This window comes from Xiphophorus maculatus, chromosome 17 (assembly GCF_002775205.1).
Source record: "Xiphophorus maculatus strain JP 163 A chromosome 17, X_maculatus-5.0-male, whole genome shotgun sequence".
NCBI lineage: Eukaryota > Metazoa > Chordata > Actinopteri > Cyprinodontiformes > Poeciliidae > Xiphophorus > Xiphophorus maculatus.
In genome coordinates, this window is record NC_036459.1 from 5,402,117 (window position 1) to 5,422,667 (window position 20,551).

At 38.9% G+C, this 20,551-nt stretch overlaps 1 protein-coding gene across 2 annotated transcripts in view; it reads left to right on the top strand.

The window, feature by feature from the left end:
* The window catches only part of LOC102218983 (IQ motif and SEC7 domain-containing protein 3-like), a 95,772-nt gene that overhangs the window by 40,764 nt on the left and 34,457 nt on the right, over positions 1-20,551 (top strand). For both annotated transcript variants that reach the window (XM_014471868.2, XM_023350229.1), the window contains exons 3-4: positions 7,351-7,954; positions 15,033-16,300. In XM_014471868.2, coding sequence (XP_014327354.1) covers positions 7,351-7,954; positions 15,033-16,300 — 1,872 coding nt within the window. The remainder of the gene's footprint in view (positions 1-7,350; positions 7,955-15,032; positions 16,301-20,551) is intronic.

Below are 20,551 nucleotides of genomic sequence, written 5' to 3' on the forward strand. Positions count from 1 at the left end.
CCCTTGCAATGTTTGACCTCACTGATGTAGTAGTTTATACACATATGGATCTATACTACAAATTTCAGATTAATCTATATCGTTGGGAAGAATTGTACCTCACAAAATTTACTTAAATATTTAAAATTTCATCAGTTTTTTTAAGCTCCTAGACTTCCACGTCATAAAGGCTCTGCAATCTGATCTCAGAAGTATCAAACTTGGTGTTCTGTTTTGCTTGAAAAAAGCAAACTCAGACTCTAATTTGTATATGACAAAACTGCCTAAGGATGTTCTCATGTGTGGTAAATACGAAGACAGTCAAATAAGAGGGGGAAAAACACTCATATCCCCCTGATGGGGCTACATAATAGGCAATTAGTTTTCAAAAATTATCCAGGGCTCGGGGAACAACTCAGTTGTTTGTTACTCTCTCAGAAGCAGCTGCATCTTTTCTCTAGGCATTATTGCTCTCAAACACACACTGAGCTATCTGCTTCTTTGTCAGGCATCCATAAAAATCTGGCTTTGCTATGTCATTAAAGAATAGATTTGGGGATTCTGATGTGTAGCCAGACATGAGTAAGGAGTTGAAACACAACCATCAGAAAATGACAGGGATCGTTAACATGAATACGTTTGATTTTTGAAATGTGTTTTCTCCTCAGACGAGTTTTAAAAAGTAAGTATCTCACCTGCTGCCAAAACCTAGTAAAATTACTTATTTGGATTTTAAAAGAAACATGTTCTTTTGTAGTTTGGCAAAATTATTAATCAGAATGGTGCCAAGACCAAAGCCGATATCTTCCATCTTCCATGCTCGTTTGAGTTTGTGGGAATGGTAGCTTTTATGTGTCTCTAATTTGCATTAGATCTTTATTCACATTAAAGCCAACGGTTATTTACAAAGAATATTGTATTGGTCTGTGGTCTGTTTCAAAATATGCGCCATATGAAGCATTTATCACAACTTGCAAAATGGAAAAGTAATGAACAAATACAAAAGTAATTGATTGCTACAGAATTGCCTGAACAACTTAATATTTTTCACTTTAAGTAATGATACTGGATGAATATGATTATTACATTCTGTTTTGCAATATGTGTTTTATATTCAACATTACCGTATAGGACCAGGGTCTTAATCCATGGTGTATATGATCGTGAGTTAGGATGGCAAATGGCAACCTCATAAGTCAACAAAAAAGGAAATGATTAGAAACCAAAACTTACACAGTCCAAGGATCATAATAGGAGAGTCCCAAACAAAACAAAAAACAAGATCAAGGTCAGGAGACTGGCGGTGATGGTGAAGGAGGTCTAAAGGCTGGCGGTGGCTAAGGTAGAGGAACCCTGGAGGTCGACAGGATCAGGAAACAGAAACGAGCCCATCTGGACACTTCCTCAGATAACTTGGGAACCGGTGCTGAAGGCGGGTCTGCCTGAACAACCTTGTTGGAGAACTCGGGAGCTGAAGGTGGGTTCACCTGGACAACCCTCCTCTAAGAACTCATAACAGGAACAAGAAGTGGTTCGCACCAGAAACCCTTACCAAAGAACTCAGGAATAGGAACAAGAGGTTGATGTTCACAAACCCCTTGTTGAACTTGGTAACAGGAACATGAAGCAGGATGTCCTTGGCCCCCTCAGAGGACCTGGGATCAGGAAGACAAGGCTAAGTTTGAGCTACCAAAGATGGAGGAGTAGAAAAAAAAATCAGCGGTGCAGGCAGCTAAGATGGGGCAGAGGATAATGGGGAGGATTGCAATAAAAATGAACCATTAAGAAGACTAAGATGGCCATCACATGATGAAGGTTGCATAAATAGAGTTTGTCACAGAATTGGATGTGGATCTTGCTATGCTGTAGACTGCTGAGAAACTCTGGGGATGCATTGGGTGGTGCTGGGCTGGAAAGGGCTCATGAACACTCAGGAGAGACCAGGGGTCGGGAGCACTAAGGCAAAAATTTGTTTGCTTTGTTGTTCAGACGCAGCAGCAGCTGGAGGAAAGGAGTGGACCTCTTCTAGTCTTGAAACCTTATGTCATCAATACACCACAATGCACAACTCCCATATCAGCCAGTACAGCTCTGCAAATACCTAACAGGCAATTCAGAAGTGTAACAGTGGTATGTTTACATCAAGGCTGTCCAATCCCAGTTGTCAAGGTCAAGCTGTTTCAAATGCTTTATTGTCTTCTGTATGTAATTAGACTCTGAAAGAAGATGATGATCCATTCATATGATTCAGGTGTCTAAAACTAGGGAACATTTAAAATATGGAGGACTGACTTTGGACCCCACTGAGTTACTTCAATCCCACGTTACCTCAAGGTCATTTCAGTAATCTCACAGCCACAAAGTTTGTGGTCTGGCTTGATGTGAAATATTTTAAATGGGCTCCTAGTGCTAAAACAAAGAGACTCAAGAAGTACTGTGCAAGAACATACTTCGGTATGTAAGACTTGACACCTAACACCAGATTTACAGATGATTTTCTTTGACCTTAAATGATGTACCTCATTTTGTATCCTTGAGCTCCTTTTTATGACTCTTGAGCCTTGAATTGTGTCTGTTTACAACTGCAGAGTGGTAACAATTGCTCTCTAGTGCAGTCTCAGCTGCTTCTCTCTCACTTTCCATTTTACCCACAACCTGGGGCAACGGATTTTGAAGAGATTCTATTTGAGACCGTGTATTGAATATTTCACCAGCCCAACTTGTTTTCTTAGTCTGTGTTGTCTTGCTGCTCGGAAGAGGTTTCATTGGTAGTGCAAGGGAATTGCCTGTGGTTGTGCTAGGCTGTGCATATCTTCCATGCTTTACTACTTCTCTGAACCCATTCTGGTTTATTAAGTTGATTTAATCTTAAAAAATTAAATAATCTCAATTTGATTCAGAATGCAAAGAGTGACTTTCTGATTTACATGACATGCTCCATTCTTGGTCATCTTTATGACTGCTGGTCAGAATGTATGGATTTCATTTAAAGATTCAGTATTATGAGTGCGTTGCCTTTTATTGTCCATCTCTGTTTCTCGTTACCTCTTTCTTGCTACACAATTCTATTTTTGAGCCATGCCCTCCAACCCTATCGGGCACACTATTGATCAGGCTCTGTATAATCAATCCATGACCTTAAGATTGATCACAAGATGCAAACAGAAAAGAAGGATGGCGCCAACCATGCATCACTGCATGTCTACTCAAGATGAATTTTCATTGGTGAGAACAAGTCATCTTCATATTGTATAATTATGATTTGTTTTATCTACCATCCATTTGGACAATTAAGGCTGTGCTGCAGTACAGACAACAAATTTGTGTTGAACTAAACTGCCTTTAGCGTGCATTAAGGATTACAGAAAACTGGAGACTGCCTTTTTACTGTGAAGAAAGGGTGGAAAAAACCTATCGCATGATTTAAACATGTAATAGCTATATTTGCTTTAAAACGTCTATCAGCCAGGGTATGCAGCTGTTTTTTAAGAGGTGGTATGTAAGATACTCCATGGATGCTATTGTTAGCCGCAAAACAAGGTGCTTCTTTTAAAGCGCTTTGCTACTGAGGGATGTATACATGAGGGGCTGATGTATTTGATTCGACAGCTTATTGAAAGAGAGAGGGAAAAAGGTTTTTATCGGGCCATTCAAAAGCTTGTTCAAGCTTCCTAAATCCAATATGAATGCACACAGCTGGATGATGTTATATGAAAACACTCCCATTAGCACCACAAGCTCTTCACAGACCTTTATTGATAACAAACTCAATAAATAAGGTGGATTTTTCAGAGTCATCATACAACTTAAATTGGAAACCAGCCACAAAAATAATCAGTGTACTTTCTAAATGATTCTTCTGTCAAGGTGACTCGGGTACTTTTGGTGCTTTCAAGGATACGATTGTCATAGAACTAATGCTGACGTTGACATTTCTTGTTGCCACCTGTTACCAGGAGGTGGAATTTTAAATGTGATCAGTGGAGAACATCTCCATAATTTATAGATGATTCCCCTGGTTTGCAAAGGTGTAGGCCAGATTTGGAATAAGTCTAATGAAGATAAAATGATGCTATCCACTCAGTTACTGAAGAGGGAAAATGACTACACTTGATCTGGTGATCAAGTAAGATAGTGTTCGCCTTTGCATTTAGTTACTTAATGCTGACTGTGCATGTTATAGTATATTTATCGCAAGGAAACACTTTGTAGGAGAATTAAACTGATTTGCAGTCTGCAAAGGAGGTAGTTCAGATCAGGTGTTTTACTGTGCTTGTCATGGATTTTTCAGTAGGAAAAGCTTTGAAACAATAAACACAACCCTTTTTGTGGGGTTTCAGTACTGCTTACATTTTCTGCATGACACCAAGTAGTGTTTTTCCTGCTTACAGGCATGGTAATGGGGTAGGGCAATGTTTTTTTTTTTAGTAAATACACACCTATGCTTACATTATAAGGAAAAAAATATCTTATGTATGCTGAGCCTCTGCTCTTCATGCTGCCCTTATGTTCCGCCTGATGAACTGATTAATTCTCTGAGAGTAGTGTGAGAAACACTTCTGGGAGGCAACGAGTGAAAGGAAATTCAAGTGACAGGAACTGAATTTCGCTTGGTAATAAGGACTCACTTTGCTAGGCAGACAATAGACACAGACACTTGCTTCCTACAGATAAATTTCATGTAAACTGTTCAGCCATTTTGGGAGAATATAAAGTTATTATCTTGAATAGAGCAAGATGAAACTGATATAACGAGTGGCTTCTTTTGGGATCTCATTTGCAATGACTTGTGCTGATGTAGTTTTACTCACATAATGCCCTCTTCAGCAGCTTCCTGGCTGTAGTCCACCAGAGGCTAGACCTTTCCAACCCTTCTGGTCAGAGAGTCCGATTGCTCATCTCATCACTGTGGTGATGACACAGCGAAAATGATGAAGGTTAATGAAAGTCAAAGTAGTCTGCAGTGACTTGGATCACCCTGAAAGTATAATCAGGACGGCTTCCATATAAAGATCATGAAGTGGCGCTTGAGTTTATTGCAGTCACCTGTATTCACTCTGCAGCAGATGTTTGGTGGCTATACATGAGCTGAGTGTACTGAAATAAAACTGTGGGCTTTGTTTGGTGCATTAAAAAATTAACCACCATGGCATTACCATCTGTTTATATTTTAATACTTTTGAACCTGTTGTTACAAATTAGGAAAGCTGAACTTAATTGAGTGTAACAAGTGGAAAACAAACAGTTTAATACTTGTTTTACTTAAAGTAATCTTTTAGAAAACTTAAACACCAGCAGCAATCCATTGAAATTGAACCAATTATATTGCAGGGATAAATGTTTTCTCAACAGGGTTCGGGTCACACCAGTTTTCTATCCCATGAAGCACTGTAACACCAAGGTCACTGAACCAGCTTTTGGCACGTTTGGCAGTTAGGGCAGGTGCAAATTCCTGCTGAAAAATGAACTCACCATTCCATAAATCGTGTCAAGAGAAGCAAGCATGAAGTGCTCAAAAATTTCTGTGTAGATTATGCTAAGTCTGAGTAATAACACATAGTTTATTAACACCAGCAGATGACATGTCTCCTCAAGTCATCAATGGCTGTAGAAATTTAACACATCTTTCTTTGGAACCAAGAAAATTGGTTTCCAAATACTAAAATAGGACTTTGGGTCAACATTCTCCGGTTCTTTTTCTTCTCTTGAAGCAAGAGTCAACTCACTTTGCTTCCCAAATCCATGTGGACCTTTTTCTGTTATGGATTCATTTGGATTCAAGAAATCAGTGTTAACTTCTTGTAACAACCAACTGTACTACAGTGATAATTACCTTGCTGGTATGTCAACATGAATAACAATCAGCATTTGTTTAATCTCTGTCTTCCCCTTTAATATTGCTACATCTAGGAGATAAAATTATGTGAAGTTGCTGTTATGTTAAATTGCTTTGTCCTTCAGCTGCCAATCTAACTTTATCTCACAAAATCTATTATGATTGTTTGCCTGGATTAATTCACTCTATTTAATATTTGCCTAGCATTACAGACATCAATGTCTGTTCTCCTACCGTTAGATGGCATAACCACAAAGAGATAATTTAAAGTCCTTGGTATGCCACCTGCATATTAGTAGCCATAACAGAGATAGCAGGGGATGTTGGACTTCGTAATTGTGTTCTGGATGGAAAGTGTGGAGGCCACTGGTCTCATCCATCTTGAGCAGTGATGTATGAAAAAATGAGAGGAGGAAGAGAGAGCGAGAAAGAGAGAGAGGCAGAACCCAGGGCTTGTCTTCACGTCGTCAGTCACGTTGACACCTGGAACTGCTCAATCTCCTTACCTGGGGGATGAAGGAATATTGGGAAGACTGCATGTGTGTGCAGGAGATTAGAAAGGGAGAAGGATAGGAAGCTTGACAAAATGGATGAGAAGGATGAGTATGACTGACAGGGGATAGTGAAGCTGCCATTGAAAAGTTGAGGATGCACACATGACTGTGTATATATATATATATAGATATGAATGCATACACAGCACTATCAGTCACTGCATTCAATATGTGTGCCTATTTTACAGCAAATGTTCATTTTAATGGCTTTATCAGGATCCTACTACAATCCATCTGTATGCATGTTCTACTCTATCATATTGTGGCTTGCCAGAGAAGCTGCTTCTGAAAAATGCAGGAAAGGCTACATTTAAACTACACGAAAGCACGCAAACACTGGAATCAGAGGCAGTCAGCTAAAACTAGCACTTTTAAACCTGTCGTAGACTCCTTTAGTTTTACATACTGCGTTAACCCCCACCTATAACATAACATTTTTTTAAATGAAGTGGTGATCTGGAATCATTCTAGAAATAACTGTTCACACCATTTCAACACAAAATACCTCCTTTCACAAAAACACATAAGTAGCAATTTTCACATAAACAAGCACAAAATTCCTAAAAAAAACTTTGTATAAGCTGCATGACTGTCCCCTGTGTCCGTGTGTGTGGGCGTGTGTCACTAGTGGCTGTCAACTACTTTGTTTTTGATTTTTTTCCACATTTTCTTCTCTGAAGATTTCGTTGTAACAAATATTAACTTACTGCTTTTAGTGCTTTTATGCTCTGTGGTTTTATTAGCTGTTCTGTGCTTTATATTCTAGCTAATTTTCACTGTCTGTCAGTGTCTAGACAGACGAGGTAAACACTCGTAGCAGAGCAGCTGTAGACAGATGAGCTGGCCCTGTAGCCAAGTGAGGGATCAAACACACAAACAAAGGTCACCTTACCTCTAAACCCAGGCAGCCTGGAGAAGAAGTCAGAGCTCACCACGGATGCAGCAGCAACCTCACTCTGCGTTTTCTCCTCCTCTCTGCAGCGAGGAACTTTCCCCGGACTCATCTGTGGGGCAGGAAGGGAAGGGAGGTGAGGGGGAGCCGCAGGGTGAGGACCAGTCACAACCAGAACCAGAACCACCACAGCAACAGCCGCAACAGCAGGAGCAAAAGCCTGAACCCCAGACTCTGCCATCACAGCCCCAGCATGAGCCAGAGCCCCAGGCTGAACCTCAGCCACAGTTGGAAGTTAAACCCCAATCCGAACCTGAACCTGAGCCTTCACCAGAGCCTGATCCTCCACCCCAAGATGAGTCTGTGACCAATGCCGCGCCACAAGACCCTCCTGAAGCCCCATCGCCTTGTCGTGAGGAGAAGATGGCTGTTGAGGCAGAGAATCACAAATCAGAGGAGATTGCTGAGGCAAAGCTAAGACATGAAAGAGATGAGGTGCAAGGTGAGAGCGGCGAAGGCAAGCCAACGCAAGGGGAAGAGGATGAGGAAGAAGGAGGAGCAAAAGGAGGCGGTGCAGGCAGAAGGGCCAGTCTACATCACACAGCCTCACCCCTGAGGGTGCAGCGCAACGGGGCCGGCTCACACTCCGCCTCCTCTGACTATGAGCTCTCGCTTGACCTCAAAAACAAGCAGGTACGGTTGTCTTGGGGATGTTGGTATGTTTTGGGGCGTGGGGAGGGGGTGGATAGATTGTGTTGGCTTGTGTCTGCTTTACTTTTTGTGGTCAGACTCTGTGGTGTGGCTCAGTTTCTGAATGATAACCAGGGCATTTAGATGACATATTTGATTTGCTTTAATAAGATATTTGTCTCTATTTGTGTGAGTTCTTCTGGTTATTGTGGATAATTAAAACGGGTTTTAAGGATGTGTATCCACTATCATAACATTATCATTGTCATGCCATCATTTCATCAACATCTTCACTTGATATTGTGAAGCTAAGCTTGAAATCTCTGTTTCAAAATATTTAAAAAAGTGTAACAGTTTTGTTTTACTGACTTAAGTCAATTACAACATTTAAGGCATTTTAATAGTTTCTTTTAAATAATTGTATTTGTACAGTGACTTCCATGTTCACAGGTCTGTCTTGTAATCATGTTTTTCACCAGGGGAACAGAAATCATCCACGTCACATAATCATCCCCATTTCAAGAGCCATTAAACATTTACCATCCATTTCCATCATCATTCCTCTCAACAACATTCTTCAGCCCATGGATTTTCGAGCAGGTAAGGCGGGTTAAAGTTAGTCCAGTTGGCATGGCCCAAATATTTTCTATTGGGTACTGCAAATGTTTTCTTTATTGATTTTACTGACCAAAAATGTTTCCTTCAAATCCCTTTCAGTCCCTCCCTTTTGCTATGGAATATATTTCAAAACACACTCATTAGCATTTCATGGAGAGTCATTTTTGAAGCTTTGATGATTTTCATGCTTTTGTTTTTCTGTGCCATCAATATGATTTGAGTGATTTAGGAACAGACATTAATCCCTACTGAGTTCTAGCCTGTTGCGTCAATAAAATCAATACCATTTACATCCAGTAAAATAACACTATGTTCTATCAGCATTACTTGGTCTATTTTAGTTTTGTGTAGCACTTAAATAATTCACTCAGCACTGAGTCTCAGAATCCTGCTGTCCCTCTTTTCTGTTTTCCTTGGCAACAGTATAGTTTGACCCTGCCAGAGTTTCTGCAAACCTACCTCAATATAGTGTTCCCAGATGGAATGAATTCGGTTGAGTAAGCTACACTTATGCCTTGACAATCCGTCAGATGAAATGCACAAAACTTCATCACTTTGTTTTTAAACATATTTGGCTCAACACATAAAACTACAGTCTTCTACATATAAAAAAGTCATTGCCTCCTCTGATGGAAATGGATTTGTTTGCTGAAGTGCTTAGCTAACATTAGCATGCACATTTTCTGTTTGTTGTGTATTGAGAAACCCTACAGGAAAATAAGTTGTTTAATGACTCTCCTGTGCTGTTCCTTGCACTTGCTCTTTTTCACCTTGAACACAATGTGCAAAACAGCCAGAGAGCTCCATGAGAAAATGCTGTAGAGTTTCTTCAGACACTCTACACTTATTTTATAGCAATAAAATAACCTGTAAGTCTTACGAGATAGGCGCACAGAAATAGGCTGTGATTGTATAAAAATAAAAACTACTCAGACACAGTGGGGGTGCAATTGATGATATCCCTCGCAGTAGAGGACAAGAAATACTAGGAGTTGAATTTAATAAAAAGACTGTCATTCCACTTTCTCTGTCCCTTCTGCCCATATATTGGATTGGCCCCAATCTAAATATGTAAACTTGGGTTGGGGCATCACTATTTTTTCTGCTTAGTTTTCCAGTTTTACTTTTAAAAGTTAAAAAAAAGTAGCTGTTGGAAACAAGTGTTTCTAATCCTCTAAACATATTTCAGTGACAAATGTGCATTTTTCATATCATATACTCTGGTATATGATATTTTATTGGAGTTCCTCCAATAAAAATCACAAGATTCACTTCTCCTAATGGAGCTGCCACTGAAACTTGTAGAATGTACTTGTGAATGATGGTTTGTCAACACCCCCCTGTCATCTCTATTCACTCAATTTTGACTGGATTTCCTCCCTCATCACTCCTTTAATCGAGGCTCAAAGTTCTTTTAGCCTCAAGTCACCTCCCCCCTTCGCTCTTTTAATCTCAGATCTGAGAGTCCCTCTATTCTACTATCTCCCTGTCAACGAGGCTTGAGATACACGATCGCCTGGATTGATCTTCTGTCCACACACGTGGGGGTGTAGGGACTTGATGGATCTCTGGATCAATGTCAAAGTAATTGGATCTGCTAGGCGATACCTTTATTGCCACGGAAGAACCTGGTGATGGATTGTTTAAGTCACTTAAATCTGAGCATTAAAACCGTGAAACATGTGACATCTTTCTAAACTGAATATATTTTAAGTGTGTAGATTTTCATTTAGATGTTGTGTTTTCCCTTTGCTGTTCACTTACCACGTCATACAAGTATGTCTAATTTAAATTTTAACTCTTAAATTTAGTTTCTAATGTGTTTTGTAAACGTAATTTGAATTGTAATCTAATGTAACCAAACATACGAAACATGCAGTTTTACATTTTACAAGTATACTCAAGCAAAACTGTGATAATATTTGTATTACTAAAATTTCACTCCAGTTATTTTTATAGTAAGCAATGATTCTTGCAACATGTAGGAATGAGAAAGCCAACAACACCAATCAAGTGAATAGAATGCAGTTCAACTAATATTGAATTGGAAATATCTACATCAAATTGCTTCTTTAATATAAATTGCAAGTGTTTCTTATGGGCCACTTTAGACCTGATCTTAGTTTCTGTTTCACTTAAATTCAGCAAAATGTAAATGAAAAACATGCATTTCAAATGCGTTTCAAGATTATCTCTCACTTCATCTAAGTCATTAATTCTGCTTACCATAAATGCACCAACAAAACATCTCTGCCTTCTACTGATAACGTGACCTTTTCCATTGTCATCCTTGATTTGCACTACAGTCAGCATTCCTTAAATCCCATTACTATTAAATAATCATAATCATGTCATTAATCATGCGAATGTTTCTTTGCTGTAAAAACAGCTTGCATGAGCTTGAAAGCTAATAATCCTTCCTTTGCATTTTGATTATTTTTTGTGTGTCTTTTTTTAGAGCATGTGGGATCTAATGGTGTGTTGCCTTATTTGCAACAGACTGTCTACCTCAACATTATTTAAGGAGGAAACTTGATTTAGTTCTTTTCCAGTTGAAATTTTAAAGGGGCAGTGTTTAAGTTAATATTTTGGCCTGTTCAAGTGGAAAATGACACACAGAATGCTCCCATAAAAAGCAGGTATTTTGAGGTGGTATATAACACATTTCGGAGAAGGTTATTTTTCATGGAAATCTTTTTCATTATAGTTTGTAACCCATTATGTCATGTTTTGTGGTAAAGAGAGCTTACAGACCTGTGTCCTTTACTTTAGATATTTATATTTCAAATTAAGTCATTATTGACTTTTAATATAATTTCCTGATATTTTCTCATTTATTCTCATTTATGCCCTTAACTTTGAGGAGAATTACTAATGCAAACCCAACCTGCGTGCTATTATTTTTTCAGCACCTTTTCATTTCTCATTCAGAGGGGAACTGGAGGTCATTATGGTGCTGATCTGTCTGTCAAGATTGATTTAGAAACAGCAGATAAACAGAGGACTGCCATTCCCTCAAATGACTGTGCTACCAAAATAATCTTTTTCCCCATCACAGCTTAGTGAAGTAATCACAAGTAGAGCTGACAGGGGGCTAATAGGGTGAATTTTTAACAGTGCCAATCTTGGTGCGGTCATCTGTCTCACAACCCCTTTTTGTATATGTGACCTTCTTTTTGACACACTTGTTTTCATGTGTCTTGTGCTCTTTTCATCTGTCGATTTGCTTCTATGACCTTTTCTTTCTCCACACTCTCTACCCACTCTACCGCTCACAAATAGGAAGGGATAAAATTCTTTTTTTCCAATGACATGAGTCAATTAATTAAAGATAAAAGTTTCCTGAACCATTTCTGGTAGTCTTTGTAATTTGTAAGAAAAATGACCCTGCTGCACACCATGAGGGAGTCTCAAAAAATATTTTAGGTGGGTCTAAACCTGAGGAAATAAAGGGATTGTGTAGAACAATAATTCCTGATGTATCCAGTAAGTATCTATTCTGCAGTTTTGATGCAGTTTGATTCCTAATGGTTTGTGTATACTGTATTGAGATTGATGGTGTTCTCATGTAACAGTAGAGTATGCATTACTTAAATCATTTCCATCACGTTATATGGTCAACTGACTGAAAATTAAATTTCATGGCTCCATTAAGAGCCTCAAGTAATCAAAATATTATTAGCCAAATGAATCCTAATGTAAGTGACGCCGTCCGTTTTACTTTAAGATTCAAAAGGCTGCATGCCAAGGTGAGTGAAGCATCTGCATGGCGTCACATTAGATTACGTAGTTTTACTGAGTTAGTGCCGTAAAATTTGAACTCCAGTCACTTCAGTTCTGTAGCAGCGGTGCACATGTGCAGTATACCAGATAGATTTTAGGAAAAAAAAAACAATTATGATAGAAAAAATAAAATTTAAGCAACTCTGACAAGATGTCTTTGAATGACCAGAGAAAAAGCATTGGACCTGTTTTATGTAAGTATATAAAAAATTGTCAAAAGTTTGAAGTTCTTAAAAATTTCCAGGGTTGTCTTTTCTTACATGTCATGCCTTTGAAATTTTGATTATACTTTAATAGAGATGAATATATATGCAAATTAGAAGAGGACTTCACTTAGTAACTCGTGATTTTAAGTTGTTATGTAGAAGGTAACACTTATATTTCGTTGATATCTGTTGGGGACTTCCACAAGCACACACCCAATATCAGTTTAAAAGTTTTAACTTTTTGCCTTCAAGTTTACAATATTTACATTGAAATACTTAAGAAGATAGAGTTCATCCCTCAAGAGGCTAACTGACTTTAGTTCAGAATGTTAAATACCGTTAGCTAAACAAGATAAAGAGAATGTAGTACAAGCAGCTGTGTTTAGTGCGAAACTTCTGCATTGCTGGATAAAAATGCACAAAAAGAGCATTGAAATCTCAGTCAACAAAGCTACAGAGCAATTTGAGTTGTACTGCTGCCCATCTGTCGTTCCAATACAGTTTGTGTTAACATATCAGATTTGATCCACCTTTCTCTCCAACTGTAATATCTTTGTTCTTCTTAGTTGTCATCATTCTGTTTGAATGACCAAGAATATCAGTTTCACCCTTGAGTAAAGAAAGCAACATGGACCAAATGCTTCCCAGCCCAGACTAAAATGAAAGCTAAGCAAATAAGATCAACTGCCACATCCAATCAAATACTACACAACTAATCTCTGGACTCAAGGACACCCCCACAGCTGATGTTTTGCAGAATTGGTTTGGATAAGGGACCCTTCTCTACACAGTAAGGTCATTATTATTATGACAATGCACATTTTATAAAGTGCCTGAAGGAGAATTTATTTAGAGATAAAGTGCACACAGTACATAGCAGTTTCAGTTAAAAAGTGATAAATATTCACACTGAGTTTGACCAGACATGGCAGCTACTGCAGATACAGTAGAGCTGTAGGCCTATGTTCTTTTCAGAAACTACCTTAATATTCTCCGTACGTTTCACTTTGCTCACAAAGCCTCTGCAGAGAAATGTAAATGGGCTAGATGAGATGGCTTTTCAGTGTCATTTACTTTTTCTAAAGAGCTTTACATGTGATTTCTGTTCTTCCAATGACAATGCCAGAAGCAGCATCTTGTTGAACTGGCCACTTATCAGAAATTGCTAACCCAGGGGCCATTATAGTCTATCCGCGCTTAATGGAAATGTGCCCAAGCTGGTGTGGTGACTTTGTCCTGCACTTAAGTAAAAGAAGATCAAAGTTACAAGTTGAGTTGACAGGAGGGTTGCTTTATGTACACCAAACTAATCCTCATTTATGCCCGTAATTGTGATACCAAAGCAAAGTTGAATTCTTGCAAGAAGTGAAAGAATAGAATGCATTTCTAGTTTCTTACGCCAACTCCCATTTTTCTGTAAATAGAGATTTCCAATTAGAAGTACTGATAACGTGTACTTCGTCAACTTTCAATTCAATTCTGTCAAGGCTGAAATCTCCTCTGCACTTGTGTCCTTTAATGACTTGGTACAAAACTAGAAATCACATTAGTTCAGGACTGAATGAAAAGGATCTCAGAGTGACTTGGGAAGATAAGCATTTATTTCTGGGCTCTTCAAAAGATGCCAATAGACTCACGGTTTTGGGAATTTTAAAGAGGTTTTATTTAGTGCTTGAGAAGCTGCCAGATGAGAATGGCAATTTTTCATCTCTTTTCCATTTCCTACACTACTTGAGTCATTTTTCACAAGTCAAGAAATGACTTGATCAGTTTCAGACAATTTTGCTATGACAGCATTACTGTAGAGATTATGTTTGCGCTTCACTTATAAAGATTTGTTTAAAACATTGTGAGAAAATTGCTAAAGTAGTGCCGTTAGCTTTTGACTTGCAAAAAATGTCACACATACCCTTCGAACTTTTGATATCATGTTGCTATACATTGAAACTAGGATTTTATTAGGCTTTCATACTACAGACCAATGCAGTGTCATACATCATTGTAAGTTAACAGAAAAATAAGTGGCACGCCTTTGTTTTCAGCCCCCTTGAGTAAATACAATCCAGAGCCACAATTTGCGGTATGAACAGCGATAAATCTTCTTGAGTTTTTCTTCCTAAGCTCTGCTCATCACATTGAAATTTTTTGTTCTTTGACAAAAGGTAAAACTGAAACAGATTGTATGGACAGCAGCTGTAATAATCAAGTTTTAAGCTTTGCCTCAATTAGATTAAAATGACTGGCACACACGAAAGTAGTTCGATGTAAGCCATTCCATTGTAATTCTCAATTTTTTAAAAATAGATGTTTACAATGTCTGTTCCGAATATTCATTTCCTAGGTAGCAAATGTCATAATTAATGGATTCAGCCTGTTATTAAACAGGTTATCTCAGATGACCTTCTGTTTCTTAAGATGTTAAAAACACAAAACAATTAAGTATGTTCTCATCTATGTTTCTCTGTCTTTGTTAGATCGAAATGTTAGAGCACAAATACGGCGGCCACCTCATCTCTCGCCGTGCTGCCTGCAAGATCCAGACTGCCTTCCGCCAGTACCAGCTCAGCAAAAACTTTGAGAAGATCCGCAACTCTCTCCTGGAGAGTCGCCTGCCCCGACGCATCTCCCTGCGAAAAGTCCGTGTGCAAAATACAGAGGGGTTCTCTGCTGAACGGGCCCTGGCAGAAGGCTGCAACTTGGCAGGCATTCCTTTGGTGCGCTCGCCGTCTTTGCCTGCCTCGGTTGGCAGCACGTTGACTGACCTGGAGGACTCCTTCACGGAACAGGTCCAGTCACTGGCAAAGTCTATTGATGACGCACTGAGCAACTGGAGCCTGAAGACCATGTGTTCGCTGCAAGAAGGCGGCGCCTATCAGTTCAGCGCCGACTCCTTCAATGCAGCAGCATCGGCCGCTTCGGGTGTGGAAGGGGGCGGCGGAGGTGGTAGTGTGGGACAAGCTGCAGTTCATCAGGGTCCAGTTGACCCAAGTGATCTGTCAAAAAGTGCAAGTAAGCTGATGATGGCCTTCCGGGATGTAACAGTGCAGATCGACAGCCAGAACTTCAGAGTTTCATCCTCAGTCATGGAATCATCAACTTCAGTCACTCTTGGCAGCTGTATTCAACAAGGGGCCTCCACCTTTGTAACAACCACTTCCTCAACAACAAACTCCACACCGGCCCCTCTCACACATGGACTATCAGATGAACCCCCACCTCCAGAGGCCCCCACAGAACCAATAGACGCCCCACCACCACCTCAAGAGCCCCCGCCACCCCTAGCAGAGACAGAAATAGAAGATGAACAGGAAGTTGAATTTCCTGCCCCTCCCCCAAGTGAAGAAGAGCTGAATGATGAGACCCAACCTCCCCTCACCCCCCTTGATAAGATGTCTGCCATTCAAAGCATAGACGAGGTGGCACCACCCCCACCTCCTCCACCGACTGAGCCCGTTCCACAGGAGCCCATGCTGCCGAGGAGCTCTCCTATGGTGGAGCCTCTTGACGTCAAGAGATGTGGCTCGGAGACGGCGGACAACAGCTCGGAGCAGATGAGCAGCAGCAGCACATCGACTGAAGCACGCTCAACATCTGAGGCCTCATCCAAAGAGGCGCTGCAGGCTATGATCCTCAGCCTTCCACGCTACCACTGTGAGAATCCAGCCAGCTGTAAATCCCCCACGCTCTCCACCGACGTCATGCGGAAACGCCTGTACCGGATCGGCCTCAACCTCTTTAATCTGTGAGTGATGAGTTTTATGAAATTCTTTCATTTTAAAATTTAATCTCATTAGAATTCTAGAACAACTTAACGAGAAAAAATAAAATATGTTATAATGGTAGAGCAGTTTAAATCTTGACTTTTGTGTAAGGTTCATAAAGTTTAATAAACTGTTTTTATATTTCTAAAATCCATCCATCCATCCATCCATCCATCCATCCATTTTCTTACACCCTTGTCCCTAGTGGGGTTGGGAGGCGCTGGTGTCTATCTCCAGCTAACGTTCCAGGCGAGAGGCAACACAGAGACAGACAGGACACACAACCATGCACACACACACTCACACCTAGGGAGAATTTAGAGAGACCAATTAATGTTTTTGGACTGTGGGAGGAAGCCAGAGTACCTGGAGAGAACCCATGCACAGGGAAAACATGCAAACTCCATGCAGAAAGACCCCGGCCAGGGAATCGAACCAGGACCTTCTTGCTGCAAGGCAACAGTGCTACCAACTGCGCCCTAGCCCTATTTCTTAAATGCAAAGACCAAATATTTTGTATTTTTTGTATTTTGTATTATTATTATTTTGGTTTCCACCAAAGTAAGGTGGCAAAGGTACAACAACCTTTGAACTTTTCTAGATTTTTTTCTTGCATTCCAAAGGGAATGACTGGTTAAAAAACATACATGGAAGCAATTTATTTTACATTTTCCACAAACATGGTGCAATTTTAGAGCGCAATCAAGCCACTATGTTACCTCCAGTTATAAAAATGCTGTAAAAAAGTGATTTAAAAAAAAAATGGTTTTTTTACACAAAAAAGAAACATGATTGACTTAGCAATATGACTCCTTGAAATTGGGTCTCTGTCTCTTTAAGAGAGAAGCAAAACCCCAGATATGTTTTTGATTTGAGATTAACATTATGACATGATGTAAAGCTAAAAAAGTCGATTTTACAGGATACTGTCCCTTTAAAATCACGTCTCATTTTTCTTTCACTTTACAATTATACTCTACCTTCTGTTGCCACACATAAAATTTAAATAACTTTGTGGTTGTGACGAAAAGAGGAAAAGGGATGTGAATATTTTTACAACTGTACATGTGGGAGGCTCACTTGTTCCTCTTGTGCAGAATACTCTGTCAAGCTTTTCTATGTAATTCTTATGAACTGAAAAAGAGTGAAAAGAAATGTGACAGCAGATTTATTACATTCAGCACTGTGTGAACAGGAAGATTTATGGAACAATCTGTTACTCCACTCCTCCTGCATATGTACCTGAACTGTAATAAGGCCTTCTGGACAGGAAAGAGCAGAGGAAAGCACTTTTTCCTCTCTGATCCCCATTGTACAGGGAAATCCAACAAAAACTACCAGATGTGAACATTGCGGTTATTGAGACAGAGGAGTGTAGGAAGAAGTTTGAACACCAGGCTTATGTTGGACACGCTAGGAATAAGAATATTGTGGGGCTTTTGGGGCAAAGTAATTCTTGAACACCACATAATGTTTAAAACTGTCTGCATTGATATTTCCAGAAAATAGATCTTAATTTTATTCAAAAAATCTGTCAAGATGCACAATAAAAAAAACACCTAAAAAACATTGCTAGTACCGTCGAAGTAATAAATGCTAGGATTTGTATTTTTCAACAATTTACACATTTTTCTTCGTTCTAACTTGACAGCTCTGAGAAACCATTAAGAGACAGTATCAACCTGGAATATGTGCAAACGTGCCACATAGGTTTCCACCAAAGTAAGGTGGCAATTATATCCTGCTGGCACTGGGCTTTGTCTCATTCAATATTGCACTACCTGCAGGGCTAAAAGTGTGCTTTTGGACTAGATGTGGAACATAATGCCTGTTCCTTTGTTCTAGAGCTGCCCAATTGTATTAAATCACAATTTTCATCAAGGTATGAATTCATGCAAAATGGCACAAAACTGCTCAGATGTAATATTTTATAAAATCAAATATTTTGAGGGCCATTGATAAAATATTTCATGCTATTTACATACATTTTTATTGTTTTCAATGCCCATACTGGAGGAATATATGCTAAATCCATTTTCTGGATCTATAAAAAATATTTGGTCTTTTTAAAACAACAAGACAGGGATATGGGTCACCCTTTAAAAAAATCTCTTGCTCTGTCCAGACAAATTTAATGCATGGATGCGCCCAAGTCTGCTTTAGAGTAAAAGTGCTGGATGATTTCTAGTCGTAATTACCATGGAATTATAATGGAGGCAAAATGAAACATGATGAACAAAAGAGAGTTACTTTGTATCTAATATTTTTATTTGGCAGTGATAATTTCACCCTAAGTAGTTTTTACAAAGCTTCTTGTACCATTAATAGCCTGTGCTGGTGGGCCACATTTGTTCTATTAATAAACAGATATTGAAAGGCCACAAAAAAGATTTTATTTTTGGGGGGTAGAGGAGGGACTCTTTGGATATCTGTGCACAAGATAATGTAGATTCTGATTCTAAGATTTTCAAAAGGCTGCCATTATATCTAAATCCAACATGCTCTATAAAATATCTTAAAAGTTCTCAAAGATCAATAGGATGAAACTGCTCTCACATGTTATATTATGTTCAACTAGTATTTTATCACCTTCATGTCTTGCTCTCTTTTACTGTCTCACAACCTGAGAAAATATGTTCCTTTAAAAAGCTTCTCATATCTCTGTTCTTCTTAACCACCACACTGATACTGAAAACAGCTGGCTTTTCTGCTCAGTAACTGCATCACATCCAAAAATGTTAGGATTATAGAAAAAGATAATTCTGACTTTTTACAACCATAACCTAATTCTACCATGACAGATACTTTTCAACTTTTCTTTCTCTTCACTACTTCGTTTTTATTTATTTTATTTTTTTTACATAAGTTTACCCCAAATTATTGTGGTGTAAACTGAATAAAGACTAATTTTATGTGTCAAAATGAAGGTCCCTGCTAAAAAAAAAAACTGCTCTACAAAACTGGACATATATGAAATGTGTTGTACAGGATTAGTCTCAAGGTATTAGCATCACAGGTTTTGTCAGTGCTAGCCCCATCTCCTTTAGTCACCACGCCAACATATTTTTCCCATTTCTCTCTACCACTTTGTCAACACCTAGCTGTGTTGACTGTGACGTGCCCTGCGAGGTTCTTATCTGGTTTTGACTTTGTCATTCTTGACGTGAGGCTGAGGGCAGCCGGAAGGGTAAAACCCCAGAAAATATAAAATAACCTTTTCAAGTAAGAAAAGGATTTTCCTCTGCAGTCTGCGAGACGGAAACAAGAAAAGTAGTGACAAAAAGACAACAGTTGTTTTCTTTTTATGTAAAAATAGACTAATTTTAAGTAGCAATTTCACACTTTTTTACACTTTATTTTAATTTAAACTTTTGACTTAACTTTTATCATTCCTCCCTTAAGGAAAGTAGACATAAGTTTTAACAATATTTTTCAACCCTCCATTTTGTTTAAAAAATCAGATCAAATCCATGTCCTTTATATACCCTTGCATTTGGTGTCTACATCTCACATTGTGTTAGCAGAGTTTCAGTAATTATAGTTTGATGTTTTGTTTTGTTTTTGTCACTGGGTCATTTATACAATCATGACTTTTCTTCAGTGACGTCTGCATGGTAAGTTAATATCATCCATCTGCAGAAATCATTATCGGCATGTCATGAGAAATAACTATAAATTGGGACACATTTTGTGTTTTAAGTATAATATGAGACAGATAATCTGTGAAAAATAAATCAATCTCCTCTGCCTACTCATTTGATTCATCTAGAGAAATACACTGCTCTGTCAAAAACAACCAATCAGAGCCAGGAGGAGGGTCTTAGCGCTGTCAATCACCTTTTTTATGCCTATTTTGTCCCTTTTTACAAACACTGTCTATATCCCCCAGATCAAAAACCTTGAGCGATAACCCCAGTTGTAATAAACTTACTGAGAAGGTAGAAGAAGATTAAAAACAGGAAGTAAGAAAAAATGAAAAGTGAAGAGAATGAGAGATAGAAAGGCAATCGGGCTTAAGACTTATTAGTTCCACCACTTCATATCCTCCACCTCCTCTTACCTGCACTGTGATATCCTTTGCATCTTAAACAGCAGCGTTTGCTTTGGGCTAAAACTTTAGTATTGCTTGATCATGCAGACATAAAAGCTCACATAGACACAAAGAGAGGAGAGAGGTACGCTAAAACTCAAATCCGTGTGCACAATGTTTGCAAAGCGAACTAACGAGCGTT